Source organism: Lupinus angustifolius, unplaced genomic scaffold (assembly GCF_001865875.1).
Source record: "Lupinus angustifolius cultivar Tanjil unplaced genomic scaffold, LupAngTanjil_v1.0 Scaffold_65_65, whole genome shotgun sequence".
Classification (NCBI taxonomy): domain Eukaryota; kingdom Viridiplantae; phylum Streptophyta; class Magnoliopsida; order Fabales; family Fabaceae; genus Lupinus; species Lupinus angustifolius.
The window spans coordinates 1-22,825 of NW_017723183.1; the positions used below are offsets into that span (position 1 = coordinate 1).

Here is a 22,825-nt window from a genome sequence, read left to right on the forward strand (position 1 = left end):
AAGAAAAGTGGTGAGTCATTATCTTCTTCCTCCATTGTTTTTCTTTTCCTTTCTCTCATTCTCTTTCTTTATCTCTTTCTTTCTCTACTCCTCTCTACCTTCTATTGAGTGAAGGTGTAGCAAAAAGGTGAGTTCCTTTTGTTGGTATTTTGTTTTCTTCTCCAGTTTTTAGGATGCATGTTTATATGAGCATCAACAATAGAACATATGATGATAATTGTATGTTAATCTATCATTTATAGATACTATTTCACATGATTATAGTGACTTTATGTTGATTAGGGTTAGTTTTTCCCCATTCTGTTTAGTTTCTAATAATACATTGATTTTATGTTAAATTGGTGTGTATGTATATATATATATATAATTTTACATATTCATGTGGATTAAATTACAATGTTATCTTAGTTATGTGCAAAAATGGGTTATCAAGATAACTCATTGTTTGGTATAGCTACTGACCAAGTTTTTATATGAGGTTTTTGGTGTTTGAGTACTTCTATTAATTAGTACTGGTATGCTATGATGATGTTAATGTCATCAGGAATTGGTTCTAGTGTTGAAGGAACACAAGTAAGCTTACGCGAAGCTCAAGCACCCAACCATAGTACTCAAGGTGAGAGAGACTTTATTCTTGGCCCTTGTGGTCTTGGTCTTTGTGTCATAGCATGGTCCGATAACCTCAAAGTCGGATGCAAGCTTGTATTACCTTTGTTTTTTTGTGTGTATAATAATCAATATTGAGAACAGTATAGTTAGTAAACCCATATTAATTAACGGTGTGATGGATTCTGTGAATGTTGTGATACCCTAAGTATATGTTTGTAAATAGTGTGAATGTTGTGATGAATTTGTAGCTGATGTGGTTGAAATGAAATGATTGTTGTTGATGTTACATACACTTATGTATGTACATAAAAATAGAATGGAAATGTAGTTTCAGTACATATAAAATGGTATTTGACATACATACATTCATCATAACATTGGAGGAAGGTTTGTGGCAGAATGGAAAGATTCAAGATAGTAATATCTTGGGAAATGAATAGGGGTGGTTAATGATGGTGATTCATCATGAAAACCTTGAGGGTTGCTTGGGTAGGGTAGTCCAGTGATGGTCCGGTTGATCCCCTGTAGATCAGGATAGCCTTGCTTAACCAAGTGATTTCTGACACCCCCTTTGAGTTATCTGGATCGGTGAGAGAGCTCCTGGTATGAGAGTCACCTGGTCTGATAGGTGTACTTAGTTATTGTATTATATCATACAGGATGTCTTGTACTCCCGATTGCTTTCCAAAAGGAGTTGAGTTGAAAAATAATGGGAGTTGAGTTGAAAAGTGAAAGGTTGAATATGGATTCATATGCATTGCATTTGATATTGGACTAGTTGGTGATACATTGCATAGTTTATGCACCATACTCATGAGATTGAGTTTTATGTTTGAGAAATGTGATATGTTTATTTTATAATATGATTGTTGATGTTGTGCTATAATCGTTTATGTTGTGTCATGTCGCTTATACTGTGTTATAATCGCTTATGTTGAGTTATGATTGTCCATGTTATGATATATATTATTTATATTATGTTATGATACTTAATTTCCATATAATTCCACATATTGTGCCTTAAAAGGATAACTTACTCTCTCTTTGTTTTTGTATATTGTGTACTGGTATATCTTATGATCATACAGATAACAAGCAACACTTCTCCCCAAGAAATGGTAGAGGATCTGGTTCCTGTTAGTAGCATAGGAATATAGGGTTGGTGTGTGATTGGAATGATATGTTGGATACTTATATTTTTGGAAGACTGGTAAAATGGGTTACCTTAGGTGTTCTGTTTTGTGTTATGTTTTTGTGTATTGGGGTACCCTGTTGTAAGGATGAAATTAACTTCTGATACTCTAGGAACACAAGTTTTACTTTACTTGGAAAAACTATAAGTTATTTGTATGTATGCAACTAAAACTAACTAGAAATTGCATTCTCATAGATAGATCATAGTTATTATGTAGTTGTTTGTAAAACATGTTATATATGACTTTTAGTCATAACATTTTGATGGATATTATCACATGTGCTTTTATTAGGTTGCTTTAGAATGACAAAAGTATTGATAAGTAAATATATATACTTAGTCATTAAAATAAGGACAATTGATTCTTGGAAAAAAAATTATTTATTCACATAATTATAGAAAATGAACTTGAATTGTTGAAGTCTTAAAAATATATTGTTATGTCATTTGGGCCATGGTTTTTAATTAGAAACTCATATTTATTAAATGTATCCACAATAAATAAAATCTATGAATGAAGAAATTCATAGTCATAAATAGTTGTTGAGAAATAAATTCTATAAAAACATTTTTTATTTATTTATTTATTTCACAAAAGAATCGGGTTGTTACAATGCCTTTATTTATAGCCTAAGGCCTCCAACAGTCCCTTCACCCGATGGTTCAATTGGATGGTAAGATCCCAAACGATAACATGATCCGATGGTGGAAAACTTATCACACAGATCTACCTCCCTTGACCGAGTTCTTCTCCCTCACTCTCCATTGGGATTAAAAATTACATTACATCATAACTTATTTAAAATTTTCTGACTTTTTCCTAAAATTATGTTTATAGGCCGCCCTCATGCCCAATGGAAATGCCCGCAAACTTGGCGGGCAAAACGGGTCGGGCGAAATGGGAAAATGAGCAAAATTTGTATGTCTTGCCTGCAAAAAAAAAATGCGGGCTTTGCGGGCAGTGCCCATTTTGCCATCTCTACTCTCCAACCGTGTGCTGACATAGTCACACCTGGTGCAACACGATTTTGACTTGGTCAGCCAGACGGTCCAATCCCAAATGCCCCAAAAAATAATAAATAAAATTAATTTAAAAAGAATGTTGATAGCTATGGTCTACTCTCCCAATCGCATGTGTGTGGAGAGGTTTCTTTCTGTGACTCCACACCCATGTGTGTGTGGCGTGCGATCGCATGTGTGTGAAGAGATATTGATAGCTATGGTCTATTTCTTTGACTCCACACCCACCTCACAAAACTCATTGTACCACTTGTGGCACACCCCAATGAGAGAACTTCATGCTTATAAAGTGTTTCAACCTTCATCCTCCAAGTAATGTGGGAGTAATGAATTTTTTCATTTTATAACACCAAAAGTCATCATAAATGGTCACATTAATATGCATTAAAATCACTTTAAAACCATCATTTTCCAACATAATCTTATACATTTAATAGACCATAGCTATCAATACTCTATCGTTGGTTGAATTGGTATTAATTGGTCAAATCATAATGTAATGTACTGGTCAAAATATTTTGTATAAGATTTTTTTGTTTGTATTTTTCAGAAAATACACATCAAGGACTTGAACCTATATATTTAAAATATGAAAATAATACTAAAATTATGAATACTTGAAGCAAATTAGGATTTTAAAATTTTGATTCCACTTTTAGATGACATAGAAAAATTTCATCATATTATAATAAGCAAACAGTGAAAGGAAGGATGATATTAAATACATTTATTCTATTGGATCTGTTGTATATATCTTTTTTGGGATTCACTTCATATTCATTTTAGTAAGTTTGGAAACATTCAATTAAATAAACAAGTATGATTCTTATACAATATTGGACTTCAAATTCACTAAAATTTAATAATTTAGTCGATTTAGCAACTCATGTAATATTGCTCTAGCACTTAGTTAAACTATGACTTGATACTTTGGTTAATTAGTGAAGAAATTGCTAGTGACAAATTTGGAAAATTGGATGTATCTTAATGAAATATTGAAAGTGCAAAAGTGTCAAGATATCACTTAGCTTGTCTATGTTTTGATGAAGATAAAGGACTTAGTGAAAGCTTAAATATAATTCAACAAATCAACACGTCAAAGATTAAGAGCTTCATGTCTAGACTAGAGTCTTATATATGTGTCTTAGTTTTTGAGTCTAGGTTAGGTAAACCTAGATGCAAATCCTAAAAACTATCATATCATTTACATGAGACATGCCATCTAGTTTATTATATGTTCATGCATTAATCATAGATGCTTTTTGTGCATTTTAGGCAAAACATAAAAGTAAAACATGTATAGTTGATAAGCATAACATATAGGTAGTTTACCATTTAATATCTTAACTAAAAATATGTCAGTTAATCGATCCAGTACAACTTTAATCAATTAACGAGAAAACAATTTTAACATTTTCATCAGATAACTGAAAAATGGATTTCAATTATTCTCAAATAGCCCGTTAATCGATTAATAGGCTACACAATCGATGAACTAGGCATTTAACAACTTTTCTATATAAACTGTTTTTTCAACAGATTTCAAATACGATTTTAGATCTTTCATTCATTCAGTTTAGAATTGCTAAGTTGCATATTTTCATGTTCAATGTATGTCATATAGGCATAGAGAATTGCATATGAGATTAGAGTGAGATAGTATCATGCTTAGGGATTAACTTGTCATCCATTCCATGTGATTAAATGTGTTCATCATTCTATCTTGATCTTGCATGATTCTTTCGTTATTGTTTAGAGATTTCTTAAGAGTGGAAATTGCATGTTCTTCATGATTCTGATCTTATACATATTCTTGGTAATTGAGAGATTTGTATAGGTTTTTAGATTGTTCTTGATTGTAACATTTAAGCCTTTTAGTGCTTCACATTATTCTGTTTTTGTTGTATTTTGTGTAACAAAGGAAGTCGTCTCTTGGTGTCGTACCACCAACGAGATACAGAGAGTCTTCACCAAGACTTGGAGGTCTTGAGTTTAGAACATACTCTTGGTTGGGGCTGGATCGTAGGAAAGGTTTGCCTAGGCGATTGTTAACGTCAAACCAAGGTAGGGGTTCTGGGATTTTAAGAAGGTAGCGTTCAAGGCCTTGTAATTGGAAGTGTGTATGTAAGATACATTGGCTTCAATTTGAGTGAAGAAAATCTCTCAGATCAAATGGGAGGATTGAATGTAGTTTTGCAGTGGACTGCAAAGCGAACAGTATAAAAACCTTGTTATAAGTTGTTTCTTTCCCTTATCTCTTTAATGTTTTAACTAGCTTTTAATTACCTATTGTAGCTGATAATTTGGATATAGTAATAATGCCATATAAAGATCATTTCTATTCAAATATATTTGCTATATCATTTTTGTATAATCTGTAATTGGTTGTGTAATTGAGGCATTCGACAACTGTCTGTTAATTGTGGTTTAATCAATTAAGGAATTCCTTTAATCGATTAACTGAGTGATTTTCCAGAATATGACTTTGTTGCCTATAGTGGTATTTGGGAACCCGACACCTATTCAAACCCCTCTTCTAGGTGTATTCTGTCACTAATACCTAACAAATATTGGTTTCTATATTATCTTTTTTTCTCAAAATTGTCATTTAATTCTATTTTATTATTTTTGAAATTGTATTTTGTACAATACAAAGTGTTTGAATTTGGCACCAGAATCATAGATAGGGTATTAATTTGAATCTGTTGCATGATGTCCAAAGGGTAAATATATTCAAAAGATTACATTGACACAGGATAAGTTACTAAATCTTTATTTATGGAGCATTTCTCACATGTTACATGACCAAGTGATTTATTTTATTTAGTATGTATTGATAATGTATGATTTCTATACATTGTTTTTATATCATCTACCATTCATGTTTAATTTTTATCAATTCTTCAAAAAAATAGTACAAATAAATGATGAATGATATAATGATTGTATATCAATGTTTACATTGTCAATGTAAAGATATTCAAGTCTTGTTTAGAACCCCCTAGCAAGGATAACAAAAACAACGAAGTTAATTAAGCTAAGAAAGGAAAGAAGAGCATAAAAAAGATCCAGCCTATCATGATTAAGATCTTGTCCTCCAATCCATGCTTGACCAAATCTTCCACTAACTGAATTGCATACAGTCACGAGCACTGTGCTGAGGAAGTAACCCATGGAGGTTGAGCACCATGACAATGAAGTACAAATGCTTCTCATGCCATTTGGTGCTTTTGAGTAGAAAAGTTCAAGCGTTCCTCCCACTGTAATTACCTCTGATAATGATGATAAGAGGGTTTGCGCGATTAGCCAAAATGCAGACATTAAATTCCCCTTATTGAATTCTTTCAACCTCTTATATTCAACTATTGCACCCACTGCCATAGACACTGTTGATCCTGCTAATCCCACTCCTATTCTTACAAGTGGTTGATAAATTTTATTAATTGCTTCGTTGTTGCCATAAAAGCGTTTAGATTGTTCAAGTAAGTATAATAAAACAAGGACGGCAACTAGGGGAATCATAGATATAGACTGAGTGGTGAGTGTAAAATTGTATATTTTTCTATTCATGAAATTCCCTTGCTGTACTGAGAATGTCATCAATTGAGCCACAACACAGTTCAACAAAAATGTCGTTGCAAAGATGGGAAGAAGACTGAGGAACGCCTTAGTCTCCTCAACCTGGGCAACCTCAATTGTGTCATCATTTAAAGCTTTATTCAGAAACCTGCAAAAGTTTTACCAGTTTACACAATATCTAGTTCACTAAATACTTCTCTTTTGTCATTCTCATTTCAATAGTTTGTACTACAATTAGAGCATATGTGCGAGTGAATGTGATAAAGAGAATTATTCTTTTGCTAAAATAATTGATTGAAAGATTTCAGAGGACCTATAGTATAATACAAAATGAATGAGACTTGAGATGATAGTACTTATCATATATATCTTAAATCACTTCAATCAATAAATTATGATCATAATGAATAATGAAGAACTTACTTGAATTTATCATAAGACTTCTCTTTTGCATATGATTGTTCTTTGGCACTCTGATATACCTCAATTGTTGTGGTGTCATTCGTATTCTGCTTTGAAGCAACAATCACCTTGAAACAAAGGATTGAAGAAATTCACATTTAACAATACTTAATCAATTAGCAGATTTTTTTAGTTGAATATTGCAAACATATGTATCACCTTAATTATCCTTTTTATGGGACTTCCACTAGGTTTCTTGCATCTATATAATGAAAAACCAGCTGAAAAAATGGAAATGGAACAACACAAGAGTATAGCTGATATCATAAAACTCCAACCCCAACCAAAATTCTCTTCAATCCAAACCATTAAAGTTGATGCTAAAATGCCTCCTATGGTTATCGAAATGTAATACCAATTGAAGAATGAGGAAATGAGGCTTTGCTTGGTATGATCAAGCTGATCAGCACCATGTGTAGGCAAGGTAGCCTTGGATCCTCCAATTCCTATGGCCATAGCACCAAGTCCAATATAAAGAATAGCAGCTTGAAAAGTCGAAGGTGTTTCATTCTCGGGTGGTAGCAAATTCGAGTTTTTAGCTTGGTAAGTTAGCAATATGACTCCCTGCAAAAGTTCAAGTCTTTAGTTTGAGTCACATGAAAAATAAAATGTTTAGATATTTTCCAATTGTATTTCTTACGTTGTTTATTAACGATTTTAAAATTAGAACAAGAGATAGATGAAAACGTCATACCAATAACTCTATGGTAGCATAAAGTACAAAAGCAGTTAATTTTGTTAAGTAAGAGTCATTGATATATCCGGCAACAATTGTGAGAAAATAGGAAATTCCCACGAAGTTGGTAAGCATGTTTGAAGATTGAGCAACAGAGTAATGCATGTACTTCAAGAAATAGCGAACTAGGTTCATACTATTGCCCAAGAAGACCAAAGTTTGGATCAGCTCCACAACTACGATTAAAAAACACATATTGTTAATTTTTATTAATAACTTTTCATAACAATTTGCATATGATAATCTGATTGTTGAATCTTATTGATTGGTTTGATCGATTTTAAAGCTAACTTATAGAAAATTTGAAACTGTGGAGAATTACATAGCAAGAATATATTTCTAGTATTGCTATATGGTACTACATTTTTCATTTTTATTTAAACTATGCCAAGAATGCAATTGTTAATGTGAGATTTACTTCCCAACATGTAGCCTTCATATAAGCATGTCAGACTAGGTGTAATGTTCCCTTAGGATTAAAGGTATCTTTTGACCAACAATAGCTGAATCATAACAATGTCTATTCAAAATCAATTTACAATGAAGCGATATATTTAAACTATGCCTAAAAGAATGTTGAACATGATTACTTCCCAACAATATTCATGTCCAAATTTCAAGTGGACAATAATACTGAAAAGGAAATATAAAACAGTTAAACTAGTTCCTCATAACTCATAATTTTCGTAAAACACGTATACATGTTTTCTAAACTTGGCTCACCATTGAACTAGAGAAAGATTATATTTATGGTTTTGACATTATACTTTGTAAATCACACGTAGCCTTCATTTATTGGAAGCAATCAACACAAACTCTTCCTACTAAATATTTAAATTGGTATTTTTTTGTGTGTATCGAAACTAGTAGTTGTCTAAAAATATACATCTTTTTCAAGGTTTTAAGTAAATTCATGTATATATATATATATTTAAAATATTGTTACAATAAAATATTCAATACAATAAAGGTGCAAGACTTTTCACTTTCAACTAATCATTTATTATAAAATAACATACATGAATAATTAATGATTTATTAATAATGTAAAAGAATTTACATCTTGACTGTATATGAATATGAACTATTAAATTAATTCTTTTCTTATATTAATGAGAAAATAGTCTATGTACTTAAAGTTTTTTAAATTCTCAATGTATCATTTATATGTTAATCATTAATGACTCTTAAATAAAATTACACTATTACTATATAAAGTCAAAATATTACTAAATGACATTTAAGTAATTTAACAAATGTAATTTTTAATCCCAAAATTTCCCTTCTCTAAATCCCACATGTTTTTGCAAGAAGGTCCGACCAGTCTAATCACTAACCGATTTTGAAAACGACTTTGGTTTGGAGTCTTAATTGAATGAACGGTTGGTTCGGTTTGAACTTTGAAAATTTCAGTTCGACTTTGTTAAATCCAATTTAATAAAACAACCCGAAAAGTGAACTCGACAATTCATTTAAAATTAAAAAATGAAATATTAAAGGTAATATTTTTTTATTCTAATCTAAAAAATTGAGATATATAACTTTAATATAATTATATAAAATTTTGTATTTATATATAATTATATAATTATAGATAATTATTAATTATATATGAAATCACTCAGTCCAGCCAAATAGTTTAATCATTTAAACCAATTATACATAATACGAGACATCTTCCAGATTGATATCCGACTCGGGTTTCACAACATTGAATAATACATAAGTCAGATAAATTAAGTATATTCAACTAAAAATTATTATTGTTGACATTTTTATGATGTAAAGATTGTACAAAAATTTCAAACAATATAAATGTGGGTTGATCTTTCGGATAATAATATCAACGCATTAGTATTTATAAATGATTAATAACATATTGACCTAATAAAAAAACATTTGATATTAAAGTGTACATGAGGCAAAGTTTAATAAATAGATGCGATAAAATAAATAAAAATACACTGATAGAAGGCAAACCATTGTTACCATAAATACACATAATTGTTGACAAAAAATTTAGTTTTAAGAATAAATATTCGATTTACCAAAAAGCAAATATAGTAAGAAAATAAGAATAAATGAATATTTAGCTTACTGCATGCAAGGCTAGCAGCTCGAACTCCACCATGTTTTCTTGGATCAGCTTTCCTTCCTTTGTAATCAACATAATCATCACTTTCATTACTGATCAATGCTTCCCGTGATTCTAAACTCTGAAGAACAAAAAAATGATTTTTTTCAGAAATTGAAAAAGTAGAAATTAATCCTTTAATATCGAAGAGTTAGAGTTAACTGTATATTTAGCATGATTTTTCATTGAAATTTATGTCACACTAATAGTTAAATAAAGAGAAACTAATATATACACCGACAACGTAAGAAACTTTTACAGTGTCATTATATCATCCACCATTCATTTATAATTATTATTGACATCTATATCTATACTTCTATATTTATACTATACATAAAGTCAAAACATCTTATAACTACCTACATATGGTATAATTTTCTTTTGCCTATTTTATCCTTCTACTTAACTATTACTATAATGTTTTCTCACATAAAAAAAGAAATATTAATGGAAGTTAGAGTAAGTTACCTACACAAAAAATATCAAATCACTGATGCAATTTTTAATGTAAGTTTTAGTAATATCACAGTTGATTATCATATTTTTCTATTACAAAAATTATAATATTATCTATACTCAATAAAAAAGTAATATAATTCTTAAAATGAAATACATAAAAAATAAACATTTCATACAATAGAATAAAAATGTGGGTCGACAGGTACGAAGTGGCTGTTGACACGCTAGTTTAAATAAAAGTAACACAAATAAATGGTGGATGATATACTAACTATTTACAACTACATAAATATTACACTCTATCAAATAAAAAATATGAAACTGCTAGTTTTCTGAAATATACCATGATGATAGGTTTTTGTCACTCAAATGGATTCCTTTGCACTTTTGTTTATAGGCAGAAATGGATATATATAGCTAGAACTTTTGGATTCTCTAGCTTCAAATGTGAATGGCTTTGTGATTTCATTCCTTTTCTAGATACAGTTCTTGTATTTAATTAATTCAAAAGAACACAGAATGGCGACAAGAAAAAAAGTAAAGTCACTAAGACTTAAAGGAAAAGAATCCTAACTAGTTTTTAGCAACCTTTGAAGTTTGAACACAATTACAATTGGATGCTGGGATATTAAGGACTAATCTTTGATTTTATTATTTTATTTTTTTGATAAAGAAAAATTGCATTAAAGGAGCACAAGGGGTACCTACCCATACAAGAAAGGAAACAATTCACAATTTAGTCGCACTTAGCGTTAAACAAAGATTAGGATCCATACACCAATTAGCAAATGACAAAGATTTATGAGAAACAAAAGAGATAAACCAAATCCACGATATAGTTTGAATCAAATCCATTAAATGCACATAGCTTAGAGTCTTATCCTGAAAGATAACTTCATTTCTCATAATTCACACTGACCAAACCACCGCGAACCAAAGCATTCGCCACAACTTTACACAAGTACCGCTTTTAAGAGTATCATGAAGCTTGAAAAAATTCATAATTGTTGAAGGTATTGTGATAGGAACTTCAAGCCAAGAATAAAAACCTTTCCAAACACTTGCAACAAAGTCACAAGATATAAACAAGTGGTCAATAGTTTCAATATGATTGTTGCAAAAAGTATATACCATATATTCCGCCCTCACAATAATATTCCTCTTAAGAAGTTCATCCTTTGTTGGGAGCCGACCTCTTAAGAGTTTCCAGACAAAACAAAAAACATTTGAAGGCGAACAATTAATCCAACAATTTTTTAGCACAATACCTAAAGAAGATTGGGGTCATTCATCTGAGCCAAGTAAGCTGTTTTCACCACATAGTTCTTCATTTTATTATGAGAAAAGGATATTTGAACTTACGGTGTAAGAGTTTTTCACAGTCATTATATCATTCACCATACATATATTTAATCATTATTAAATCTTTAGAAAAAGTAAAGTAATATAAATGAATGATGAATAATTTAGTGACTCTTTATAAATCTTTGCAAATAAGCTCTTTAATTATTGACTTTGTACTTTTTTAGGTACTATATAAGGATATTTTATCACCTTTTTCGGTAATGAACTAATCTTTTTCAAAGTTCGTGACTGTCATTATCAATAAATGTCGTTCTCAAGAATTGAACTCTCGACCTTGGGAATCTAGTGAGGGTTGACACTACTAGACTAATACATCATGGATTATTGGCTTTGTACTTTCATACATTAGAACTTTAGTGCATTTGGATTTTTTTCATTTCATGATTTTATTAATTTTATAAAAACAAATGATGTATTTAATTATCCATAAGAACACAAAATGCTTGATTTTATTAAATAAAAGGAAGATAAAGCTACAAAATCTGGTGTATCTCAACGCACACTGGTCTAAAGTATTTTAGCGAATAATTTTTTATTTAATTAGATTCATTCATCATTTTTAATTGCATTATTTTAATAATTAAAAAATAATATTAAACTGAAAAAATATAAATATTTAACCTCTTTACCAACCAAAAAGCAAAATATTGAAAGAATAATTATATATTTCCTACAATCCTACAAAATTCTCCTAAAAATCCTCCTAACAACATGAAAGTGACATATGTTACTTATAAATCAACCATTAATAAAAAATATGACATTATAATATATGTTAATTTCTTATGGATATAATGATTTTTAAGAGGATTTAGTAGATGAATATATTATTGTCTTAATTAAATATTCTGAGTTCTAATCCCTAAAATGCTAGAAATTCAATATATTTTCCTACTCATAATATTTCTATCTGAATCAGAAAAGAGTATGTTTCTATTTTGAGAGGGTCTTCCCAATAGGATCACGTGCGGTAGCAAATGGAAATCGTTAAACTTTCAAGTAAAAATGTAATATTTTTTGATTTTTTTATATTATTCCATTGTTTTGATGTTTTATAAATTAAATATATATTTATAGTCTTCATCTTCATTTCATTCAATTAATCATATTATATCAAAATTTACATGATTTAATAATTTCTTATACTATATGTATACCTTTAAACATTAAAATATATGGAATAGATAAAGTATGAATTGGATTTAAACTATGAGTCGCAAATGGATGGACTAGGATCATGATCCTTCCTAGTTCTAAAGTACACATCACAATCGAGCATATACGATGACTACTAACTCAAGACCGAATGACAAGCCACATCCGAATGTCCCAATTTTCTATTACATACATAAAAAATATCAAATCACCAATGCAATTTTTAATGTAAGTTTTAATAATATTACAGTTCATTATCATATTTTTCTTTTACATAAATTATAATATTATCTATGTTCAATAAAAAAGTAATATAATTCTCTAAAATGAAATATATAAAAATTAAATATTTAATACAATAAAATAACAATGTGGGTCGACAGACACGAAGTGACTGTCGACACACTAGTTTAAATAAAAGTAATATAAATGAATGGTGGATGATGCACTAATAACTACATAAATATTATACTCTATCAAATAAAAAAATGAAATATGAACACTGCTATGTAGTTTTCTGAAATATACCATGATGATAGATTTTTGTCACTCAATATGGATTCCTTTGCACTTTTGTTTATAGGCAGAAATGGATATATATAGCTAGAACTTTTGGATTCTCTAGCTTCAAATGTGAATGGCTTTGTGATTTCATTCCTTTTCTAGATACAGTTCTTGTATTTAATTAATTCAAAAGAACACAGAATGGCGACAAGAAAAAAATTAAAAGTCACTAAGACTTAAAGGAAAAGAATCCTAACTATTTTTTTAGCAACCTTTGAAGTTTGAACACAATTACAATTGGATGCTGGGATATTAAGGACTAATCTTTGATTTTATTATTAAAAGGACAAATTCTTCATTTTATTATGAGAAAAGGATATTTGAATTTACAGTGTAAGAGTTTTTTATACAGTTATTATATCATTCACCATACATATATTTAATCGTTATTAAATTTCAGAAAAAGTAAAGTAATATAAATGAATGATGAATGATTTAGTGACTCTTTATAAATCTTTGCACATAAGCTCTTTAGTTATAGACTTTGTACTTTTTTAGGTACTATGTGAGGATATCTTATCACATTTTTCGGTAAAAAACTAATCTCTTTCAGAGTTCATGATTGTTCTTATCAACAAGTGTCACTCTCAGGAATCGAGCTCTCGACCTTGGGAATCTAGTGGAGGCTTACACTACTAAACTAACACCTTGTTGGTTATTGGCTTTGTAATTTCATACATTATAACTTTAGTGCATTTGGATTTTTTCATTTCATGATTTTATTAATTTTATAAAAAAAATAATGTATTTAATTATCCATAAGAACACAAAATGCTTGATTTTATTAAATAAAAGGAAGATAAAGCTACAAAATCTGGTGTATCTCAACGCACACTGGTCTAAAGTATTTTAACGAATAATTTTTAATTTAATTAGTTTCATTCATCATTTTTAATTGCATTACTTTAATAATTAAAAAATAATATTAAACTGAAAAAATATAAATATTTAACCTCTTTACCAACCAAAAAGCAAAATATTTGAAAGAATATTTATATATTTCCTACAATCCTACAAAATTCTCCTAAAAATCCTTCTAACAACATGAAAGTGACATATGTTACTTATTAATCAATCATTAATGAAAAATATAACTTTATAATATATGTCACTTTCTGGTGGATATAATGATTTTTAAGACGATTTAGTAGATGAATATATTATTGTCTTAATTAAATATTCTGAGATCTAATACCTAGAAGGCTAGAAATTCAACTATATATACATGTAGATTTTCTGCTCATAATATTTCTATCTGCATCAGAAAAGAGCATGTTTCTATTTTGAGAGGGTCTTCCGAATAGGATCACGTGCGGCAACAAATGGAAATTGTTAAACTTTCAAGTAAAAGTGTAATATTTTTTGATTTTTTATATATTATTCCATTGTATTGATGTTTTATAAATTAAATATATATTTATACTTTTCATCTTCATTTCATTCAATGTGATTAAATGAAGTTATTTTAATCATATTATATCAAAATTTACATGATTTAATGATTTCTTATACTATATGTATACCTTTAAACATTAAAATATATGGAAGAGATAAAGCATGAATTAGATTTAAACTATAAGTCACAAATGGATGGATTTGGATCATGTTCCTTCACAGTTTCAAAGTACACGTCACAATCGAGCATAGACGATAGCTACTAACTCAAGACCGAACGACAAGCCACATCCGAATGTCCCCCGGTCTCAACCAGACAACTGGACAATCCCGAAAGACATACCTTTGGGTGGACAGAAACGACAAAGCCATACAAAGATAATCTCTAACACCCTACTGTCACGCCATCTAAACCACATAGACTCGTACAACCTGTCGCATGCTACCTACAATCTACTGTATCTTTCAGAAGTAGACATAATGGACATATAACATGAAGACACAAGAGACATAAATCAACTATATGCAAAGTACGGACCAAACAAAGTTCGTCTGATACAAAAAAGCAATCCTCACTTGTCTAGAACAAACCCGACAAACCATTTGACCGACCATGTCAATAGCATCTATGAAGGAATATTCTACCGACCTCACCACTACAAATAGGAGATTTCACCCTTAAGGAATTTTACATACTCTCACATACTTACATTCTCACTTGCTTATTATCTTATGCTAAACCGACAAATAGGTGTAAAAATACAAACTTCGATTGTCGCAAACAAGTAAAAAGGGTAAGAGATTGTCATATCCACAAGGACTTGCTAACTCAACCATTCAAAATCATATTAATATCTTAATCTAGTTTTCAAAAGGGTTTTCAAATTGTCGTTGGTTTGGTTGAGAAAGTTTTGAATAATAAAAGTGTTGGAGTTTGGATGCGGGATTGACTCATTATTTATATTAGTAAATTGACAAACAATCAAGAAATAAAACAAGTACAATTTCGTACAGTATTTGACCTCAAATACACTAAAAACTAATGTTTTAGTCACTTAGCAACTATGAAATAAAGTTTAAACTTTAAACACAAGATTAATGATTATGATACACATGCATACCTCTATGTCAAGTAACTATGCAAATGAGTTGAGATTAATGTATGCCCTCAATTGTGTTAGCCACCAATGTTTTGGCCAATACTAATACTTTATAAAAATTAGATCTATATCTAGTAACTAAATTGATAAATTTATGACTTATGAACCATCAAATGTGCCTCTATGTCTAGTAACGCACACCATCAAATTTGAGAGTTTTCAATGCAAATATGAATTTGTATCTAGCAAGCATATGAATAAAGGCATTCGTTGTGACAATTAAACATGCAACTATGTCTAATTTTATACATAAATGATAAATTATTTGCTTTGGACAATCGAACCAAGATTTCACCACAAGGTTCTTTTCACAAAATCAAACTAGGCAATTCGTCAAACACTTATTAGGAATTAAAAGTGCAGCAAGATTAATTCATAAAAATCATGTCATTTCATTCATAAATCGAATTAAAAATACATCAATGAATACTTAAACCAATCTCAGCTAAGAAGCAATCTCATTACATATTTTCATAGATAACATGATAAAAGTGGAATACGAAACTTGAGTTCATGGAGATGTGTCAATTTGTCCATGAACATCAAACATCCTCATTATTCCTACTTACTAACCTTTACATCTTATTTCCAACAAGGGAGTACTTAGCTACTCATGTTCACACAATGCAAGCAAGATAAGATCAATACATAACTCATAAGATGGTAGAACCACTCACAAATGAGCATAGATTAACTCATATGGTGCTTACACTGATTTCCTATGATCTATGTGAGCTAAATTCCCTAAAATCTCCGAAAATAAGTATTACAAATCAATATTATAAAGTGTATATCAAACAATTCGAGTTGGAAGTCTTTAAATAATATTTTGGTGTTGTTTCTGGCGCTTAGCGCACCACTTGTGCGCTGGGAACACCTCCGTAGTGGGAATTGTGTTGGTAGTTGGAGAGTCTCTAGCCCTAAGCAAGACATTAGTGTCCATTGTGGGAACATTTGTAGTGTATACTAGACTGGAACCATTTGCTGGAATTGGACCCACATATGATTTTAGAGGTGATACATGGAAGATATTATGGATTTGAGAGGAGGAAGGCATTGTCAACTCATAAGCAATATTTTCAATGCACCGACGAACTTGGAAAGGACCAACATAACCTTTGGCCAATTTGTGGGACATCCGTTGAGCCATCGTGGTTTACCGATATGGTTGTAAGCAGAGTAAAACCAACATCCCTGGTTCATAGGTACTCTCCATGTGATGGTTATCCACATATGATTTCATTTTCTACTTTGTCGTGTTTAAGTTAGCCTTCAAAGAAACTAATAGTTCTTTTTTTGGATAGGATTTTATCGAGTGACTTGTCCAACGCCCGATGGCATATAATCAATAATTGTAGGAGGGAGACGACCATACATGGCTAGAAATGGTGACATCCCAATGGTTGAGTGCTCATTGGTGCTATACCAATATTCAACGAAATGGAGACACTATAACCACTTCTTGGGTTGCTCGACAACAAAGTAACAAAGGTAACCTTCTAAACAACAGTTAACCACCACTGTTTGACCATCAGATTCAGGGTGACACGTAGAACTGAAGCACAAGCGAGTATCTTGGAGCTTAAAAAATTCCTTCCAGAACAAAGTAAGGAATAAGTAATCACAGTCTGAAATAATGGATCAAGGAATCCCATGGAGACGGTAAATATCAACCACAAATCGTGAGGCCAACTATGAAGCTGTGAAGTGAGTTGGCAAAGCCACAAAATGAACAATTTTTGTCAAGCGATCCACCACCACCCAAATCACAGTATGAACGAATGAAGGTGGAAAACTAGTTATGTAATCCATGGAGATATCCTCCCAAACCTGGTGTGACACATAAAGAGGTTGTAACAATCCCGACTTTTTTGTCGGTAAATATTTGCTTTGTTGGCATGTGATACAACTCCTAATAAACTGTTCTATGTCTTTGTACATTCCAAACCAATAAAATGAGGCAATCATCCAAGCTAGTGTCAGATTGAGGCCAAAGTGATCGACAACATGGGAGTCAAGAAATTCCTTTAATAGTGAAGGGAAAATTCAACAAATTCGGGTATAAACAACCCATCCTTATAATAAAGTAATGAGTTACTTAAATGAAATGAATTATGTTGATTTCCCTTCGGAATCTTTTGAACTAATTTTGTGCCTTCTATTGATGCAAAGAAATTACCCAGCTATTCAAGCAGCAGTGCTATGGGTAAGGAAATACTTGCAAAGAAAAATGCATTGGTGCTGTGACATCGTGACAAACTATCAACAGCTCTAATTTTCTTATCGGGTCAATAAATTTTGGTTAAAAATGGCTCTAACTTCACATAGAGGGGGTGAATAGTTGGTTTATGTAACAATTAAAAATAATTTGGTTACAAAAGATAATTGCAGAAACTAGTGATTTTAATCGATTAAATGACTACTTAATCAATTAAAGAAAGTTCTAGTTAATCGATTAACAAAAGCCTTAATCAATTAACCATGTTGATTTTCTTGAAAATCTTTTATTCTTGATAAAACAAGAAAACAATGATTAATCTGATCTAATATGCAGTTAAACAGTTCAATGAAAGTAATTAATCATGCAAATACACTTATGCAATAATCTCGATATGAATGTAATCAAATATAAAAAAATACGATAATTGCACAAAAGTAAAAGTGTGCAGAAAGAGAGAAATTAAAACAGTCGATTTATCCTGGTTTGATTGGAAATCATTGCAATCTACATCCAGTCATCCCCTTATGATTTGAAATATTTGCTTCTACTATGAAGAAATCGAATGTCTTTATAAACACTTCTTTGATCAAGATTCTCTTGGACTTGACTTCTAATGGATTCCACAATACCTCTAACTAAGTACTCCCAAAGTAACCTCTTCTTGGACAAGGCCTCTAGCCTATGATTTCTTCCTAAAATATATATCTTCTAAGGTGACAAACCTAGCTTCTAATGGATCCCACCTCACTTCGAGCTAAGCACTCCCAAAGGGACCTCTTCTTGGACATGACCTCTAGCCTAGGATTTCTTCCTAAAACCCCTCTCTTTTACTAATGTGATGCCTCACACCCCAAGAGACAAATTTATAACTTGATCAGTAAATGTTTACAAAATTCATTGCACCTATGATGTGCTAATCACACACTAAATTCAGAACCAATAACCCTTTGATGAATCTCACAATCTTAGAGATGAAAATGAATTATTAAGCGGTGGAAAATAAAATATGTTGAAGTGATGAATACTTGAAAATAAAATCTCTTCAAAGATTCATATAATTCTCTATTTTGTTGTAAAAGTTTCTAGCACACTTTTCAAAAACAAAAAAAACTCTTGAAAATTTCGTTGTATATTGTTGTGTATCAAGTTATGTTTCTCATAGGAAAGGGATAATAAAAATACCATTCAGTTCCAAAATTTTATCTGTTGTATTAATCGATTATGTAGGCACATAATCGATTAACTTTGTTAAAAAATTGGAAGATTTCAAGAACCGAAACTGACTTAAACAATTAACCATGTACTTAATTGATTAATAGGTTCCCCATTTGCAAAGACTTAATTGATTAACTATATCCTTATTTGATTAATAGTTTTCTGGAAATACTTAGTTAATAATTCACGAACCTCTAACATGATTAATTAATACATGATTTTAAAATGATATAAGTTCACATTAGTGTAATGCATCAAAATCATGTATGTATACTAATGCACTTAAATCATATATGAATGAGAATCTCATATGCATTATGTTCACTGCTCTAATATGTTAGATTTATCATTAGGTTCACCCAACTTGTAACGCCCCGAAAATTACTTCAACAATATTGCCCAAAAATGGGTCTCGCCCAAGTGAGGGACGGTCGCTCGGGCGACTAGAATTGCCCAGAACAGGTGAAACGCCTGTCTGGCCCTCGCCTAGGCGAAAATTGGGGGCTCTAGCAACTGTTTCTCCCTCGCCCAAGCGAGGGAGCCTCGCCCAGGCGAGGGGGTCCAGCAGCCTGGACTACTTCCTCACCCTTTTGGGCTACTAGATCGAAAATCTCTGTTGTTTTAGATCCCTACACATTATAGTTTCTCGAGTGGTGTTTCTTCATGGGCAACTACCACAATACTTGATATTTTAATCTATCCTAGGGCATACAACATAAGAAATCATCCTTACTTAATCCAGACATGCAATCATTTGGTTAAGTATGAGTTTCTAAATAAAAACAAATATAGCTCACAACTTTTAGGTAGTTGGGAGATTCAGGTGTCATATTCGGACACCATTATATCACAATGTATTCTCTCTCACCTTGGGTTGTAGCACAATTGATCTCCTTTACGTAAATTCAAAGGTTGTCCGACTTCGAACGCCTCGAAACTAAACACAAAAACCAATCAATGCTTTGCGAGTTAAATCATTTCCATGTTAACTCTAAGGTACAAACATTATTTTTATCTATTCCAAGAAATCCGAGATTTTTATCCATTCAGTCCAAGATTCATATTCTTGAACCACCTTTTATCCTCGAAAGTCTCTTTCACGATTCTCATCGTGTTCATGATCATTTCAACACCTTGTTTACAAGGGTTGATCTCATGTTCAAAATGACATTTCAAATTAAAACATCCTTTGATTTCAAAATCATCATCTTTCATCAACATCAATAACATGCATATTTTCAAACACTGAAACAACCCCATGAACAACAATATTTTGTGGCTTCAAAACAACTATTTCTAAATTCACGAAAACCCATTTTTCGAGTTCTTGAGTAAAAGAGTTAGGAAGATTATTAGAAAATTTATACGGTTGAAAACATTCGTAACATGCATATAAACATCATACTAAAATTTCGTAAACAACTAACAGTTAGATTCGAAGGGATGAAGAATGAAAGAGTAAGAACTTACCTTAGGGTTCTTGAGAAAATTAGAATGAAGAAGAGAGAAATGAAAGGCCAAGGGTTTGTCCAAGATGACTCTTTTAAAAGGAAATGGATCTGATTTAGGGAGGGAAAACCAAAGGTTTTCAAATAATAATGGTATGATGGGTAGATGAAGGGTTTAAGGGATTTTGTGTAAAAGATGAGTATTTTTGCTTGCTTGACAAGCAAAGTTCATTCGTGAAAGTGGAATGACCTCTTCAGTGAAACATTCGCGCTTAAATCATGTCCGAGTATTATCGGCTAATATTCAGCTTGATATTAAAAATCTTCCGTTTTGGTTTACGGTTAGAATTTCGAACATAGAATTCGAAGTGAAAAATATTTAGAAATGCGTCATGGACAAACTTGATGTCTATCTTGACTCGAAATAATATTTTGAAGCCAATGATGCAATCAGAATTCGATTCCGAGTTACGGAACTCAAAAATACGTTATCAAACCGAATTCAGGCGAATTTGGGCCCGACAGCAGTCCAAAACCTTTCCGTCACAGAAAATTACCACAAAATAGGAACTCACAAAATAAGACCAAAACTCAACTACGGCTTAGCCTAAATCATTACCGATCAATTTCTAAAATTAATTTTTTTTATAATAAATAATTAATAAAATACATCGAATTTTCATGGTGTTACACAACTTGGACTCTATCCATTCAAAGCATCTTAGGACCTAAAGAAATAAAAAGTTTCCTCTAGCTATGTTGATCCTTTTGAAGCTTAAAGTTGAGTCTTCATGTTATTGTAGTTGATTTGTCCTTGTTCGTTTTTATCAATCTTTAACATTTGTCTTCATCAAAATTATGTCATTGCACATTTGCATTCACAATCTCCCCTTTTTTATGATGATAAACCAATCTTGCATATCTTACATCATTCTTGAATAATAATCAACTTGTTTTGAGATTTGGATTTAGCTTGAAAATTAGCTTTCACTCACTTTGTGAATTTGATCTTTTTGTATTTTTCGGAAGCTTGTAATGCAATATATTTGCAAAACAACAATGACAAATAAGACATACACCATACAACTAGACCAACTAGTACTACTTATTATCTCCCTAACTAGACTAGCTACTACAAGGTGGTTGAGAAAAACCACCAAAGGTCGAGAAAAGTAAGCTAAGATGATCAAATTGAGCCTTAGTTGTCGATTCTTTTCTCTGAAACTCAGCCATGAGCCTATATACCATTGCTAGCATTCTATTATCAATATGATCATTAAGGATTTGTTCCATAGCATCCAAATGAGCCAAACCAAAAGATGGTTCTTGATGCATGTTAGGAGCCTCATCAGGATGTGGTGCTTGTGTTCCTTGGGATTTACAGCAATTACCTCCTCTTTGCATGTGTCAATCCCAACATGCTCTATGACATAGGAGAAAAAGATCTCACAGGCTAGCAATCTTGTTGAAGATAAGGTGATGCTAGACATAACTTTAAGAATATCTGTAGGCCAATTGATCATGATTCCTTCCTTAACATCATACATAACCTTCAGATCATTACTAGTTGGTTGAGCATGGTTTGTGTTTGGCTGAACCAATATGTAGACAATGAGATAACGCATAAGTCTATTATCAACTACCATGGACCCAGCCTTTGTTAGCTCACCTTGAACATAGTAATGTGATCCTCTAAGGCAAGACTTATACATATCTGTGGAGTCATAAAAGCTTCATAACTCATTGTTGCAATCACCTAGAGGAGAACCATCACTAGCCAAGCCTCCAAGTTCCAAAAACAACTCCTCATCCATAATAGCCAAACTTCCTTTAACAACACTAACATACTACACATCCTTATATTGTAAGTTACCATAAAATGCATGAACTAGAGAGGGGGAAATATTACCATGAAGGTCTAGAAATGTGTTGGCTCCTTGTACCTCTAATTCCAGCGGGAATTGAAATCATTGCTTCATTATCCATGCCATATTGGCATAAAAAATGTAGGTCTATTTGCGGATCATAAACTTGGCCAACCTTTCAGCTTATAGAGTAGGGGTATAGTAAGAATCTCACCCAACATTAACTCAACCACCTTGAGT

General features: G+C 31.4%; 1 protein-coding gene and 1 long non-coding RNA gene across 2 annotated transcripts; one reads left to right on the top strand and one right to left on the bottom strand.

The window, feature by feature from the left end:
• Positions 1 to 6: 6 nt before the first annotated feature.
• Positions 7 to 1,984, top strand: LOC109339271. The gene is made up of 3 exons (XR_002106646.1): positions 7 to 127; positions 545 to 616; positions 1,698 to 1,984. It is a non-coding gene; the product is annotated as an uncharacterized LOC109339271 (long non-coding RNA).
• A 3,831-nt stretch (positions 1,985 to 5,815) lies between these two features.
• LOC109339268 (protein NRT1/ PTR FAMILY 4.2-like) lies at positions 5,816 to 16,986 on the bottom strand. Its single transcript, XM_019576680.1, has 6 exons — positions 16,714 to 16,986; positions 9,700 to 9,817; positions 7,560 to 7,777; positions 7,172 to 7,429; positions 6,827 to 6,933; positions 5,816 to 6,551 (listed from the first exon to the last, which is right to left on the bottom strand). Exons 1-6 carry the CDS (start codon positions 16,984 to 16,986, stop codon positions 5,816 to 5,818), a joined length of 1,710 nt encoding a protein of 569 aa, XP_019432225.1.
• Positions 16,987 to 22,825: the final 5,839 nt, after the last annotated feature.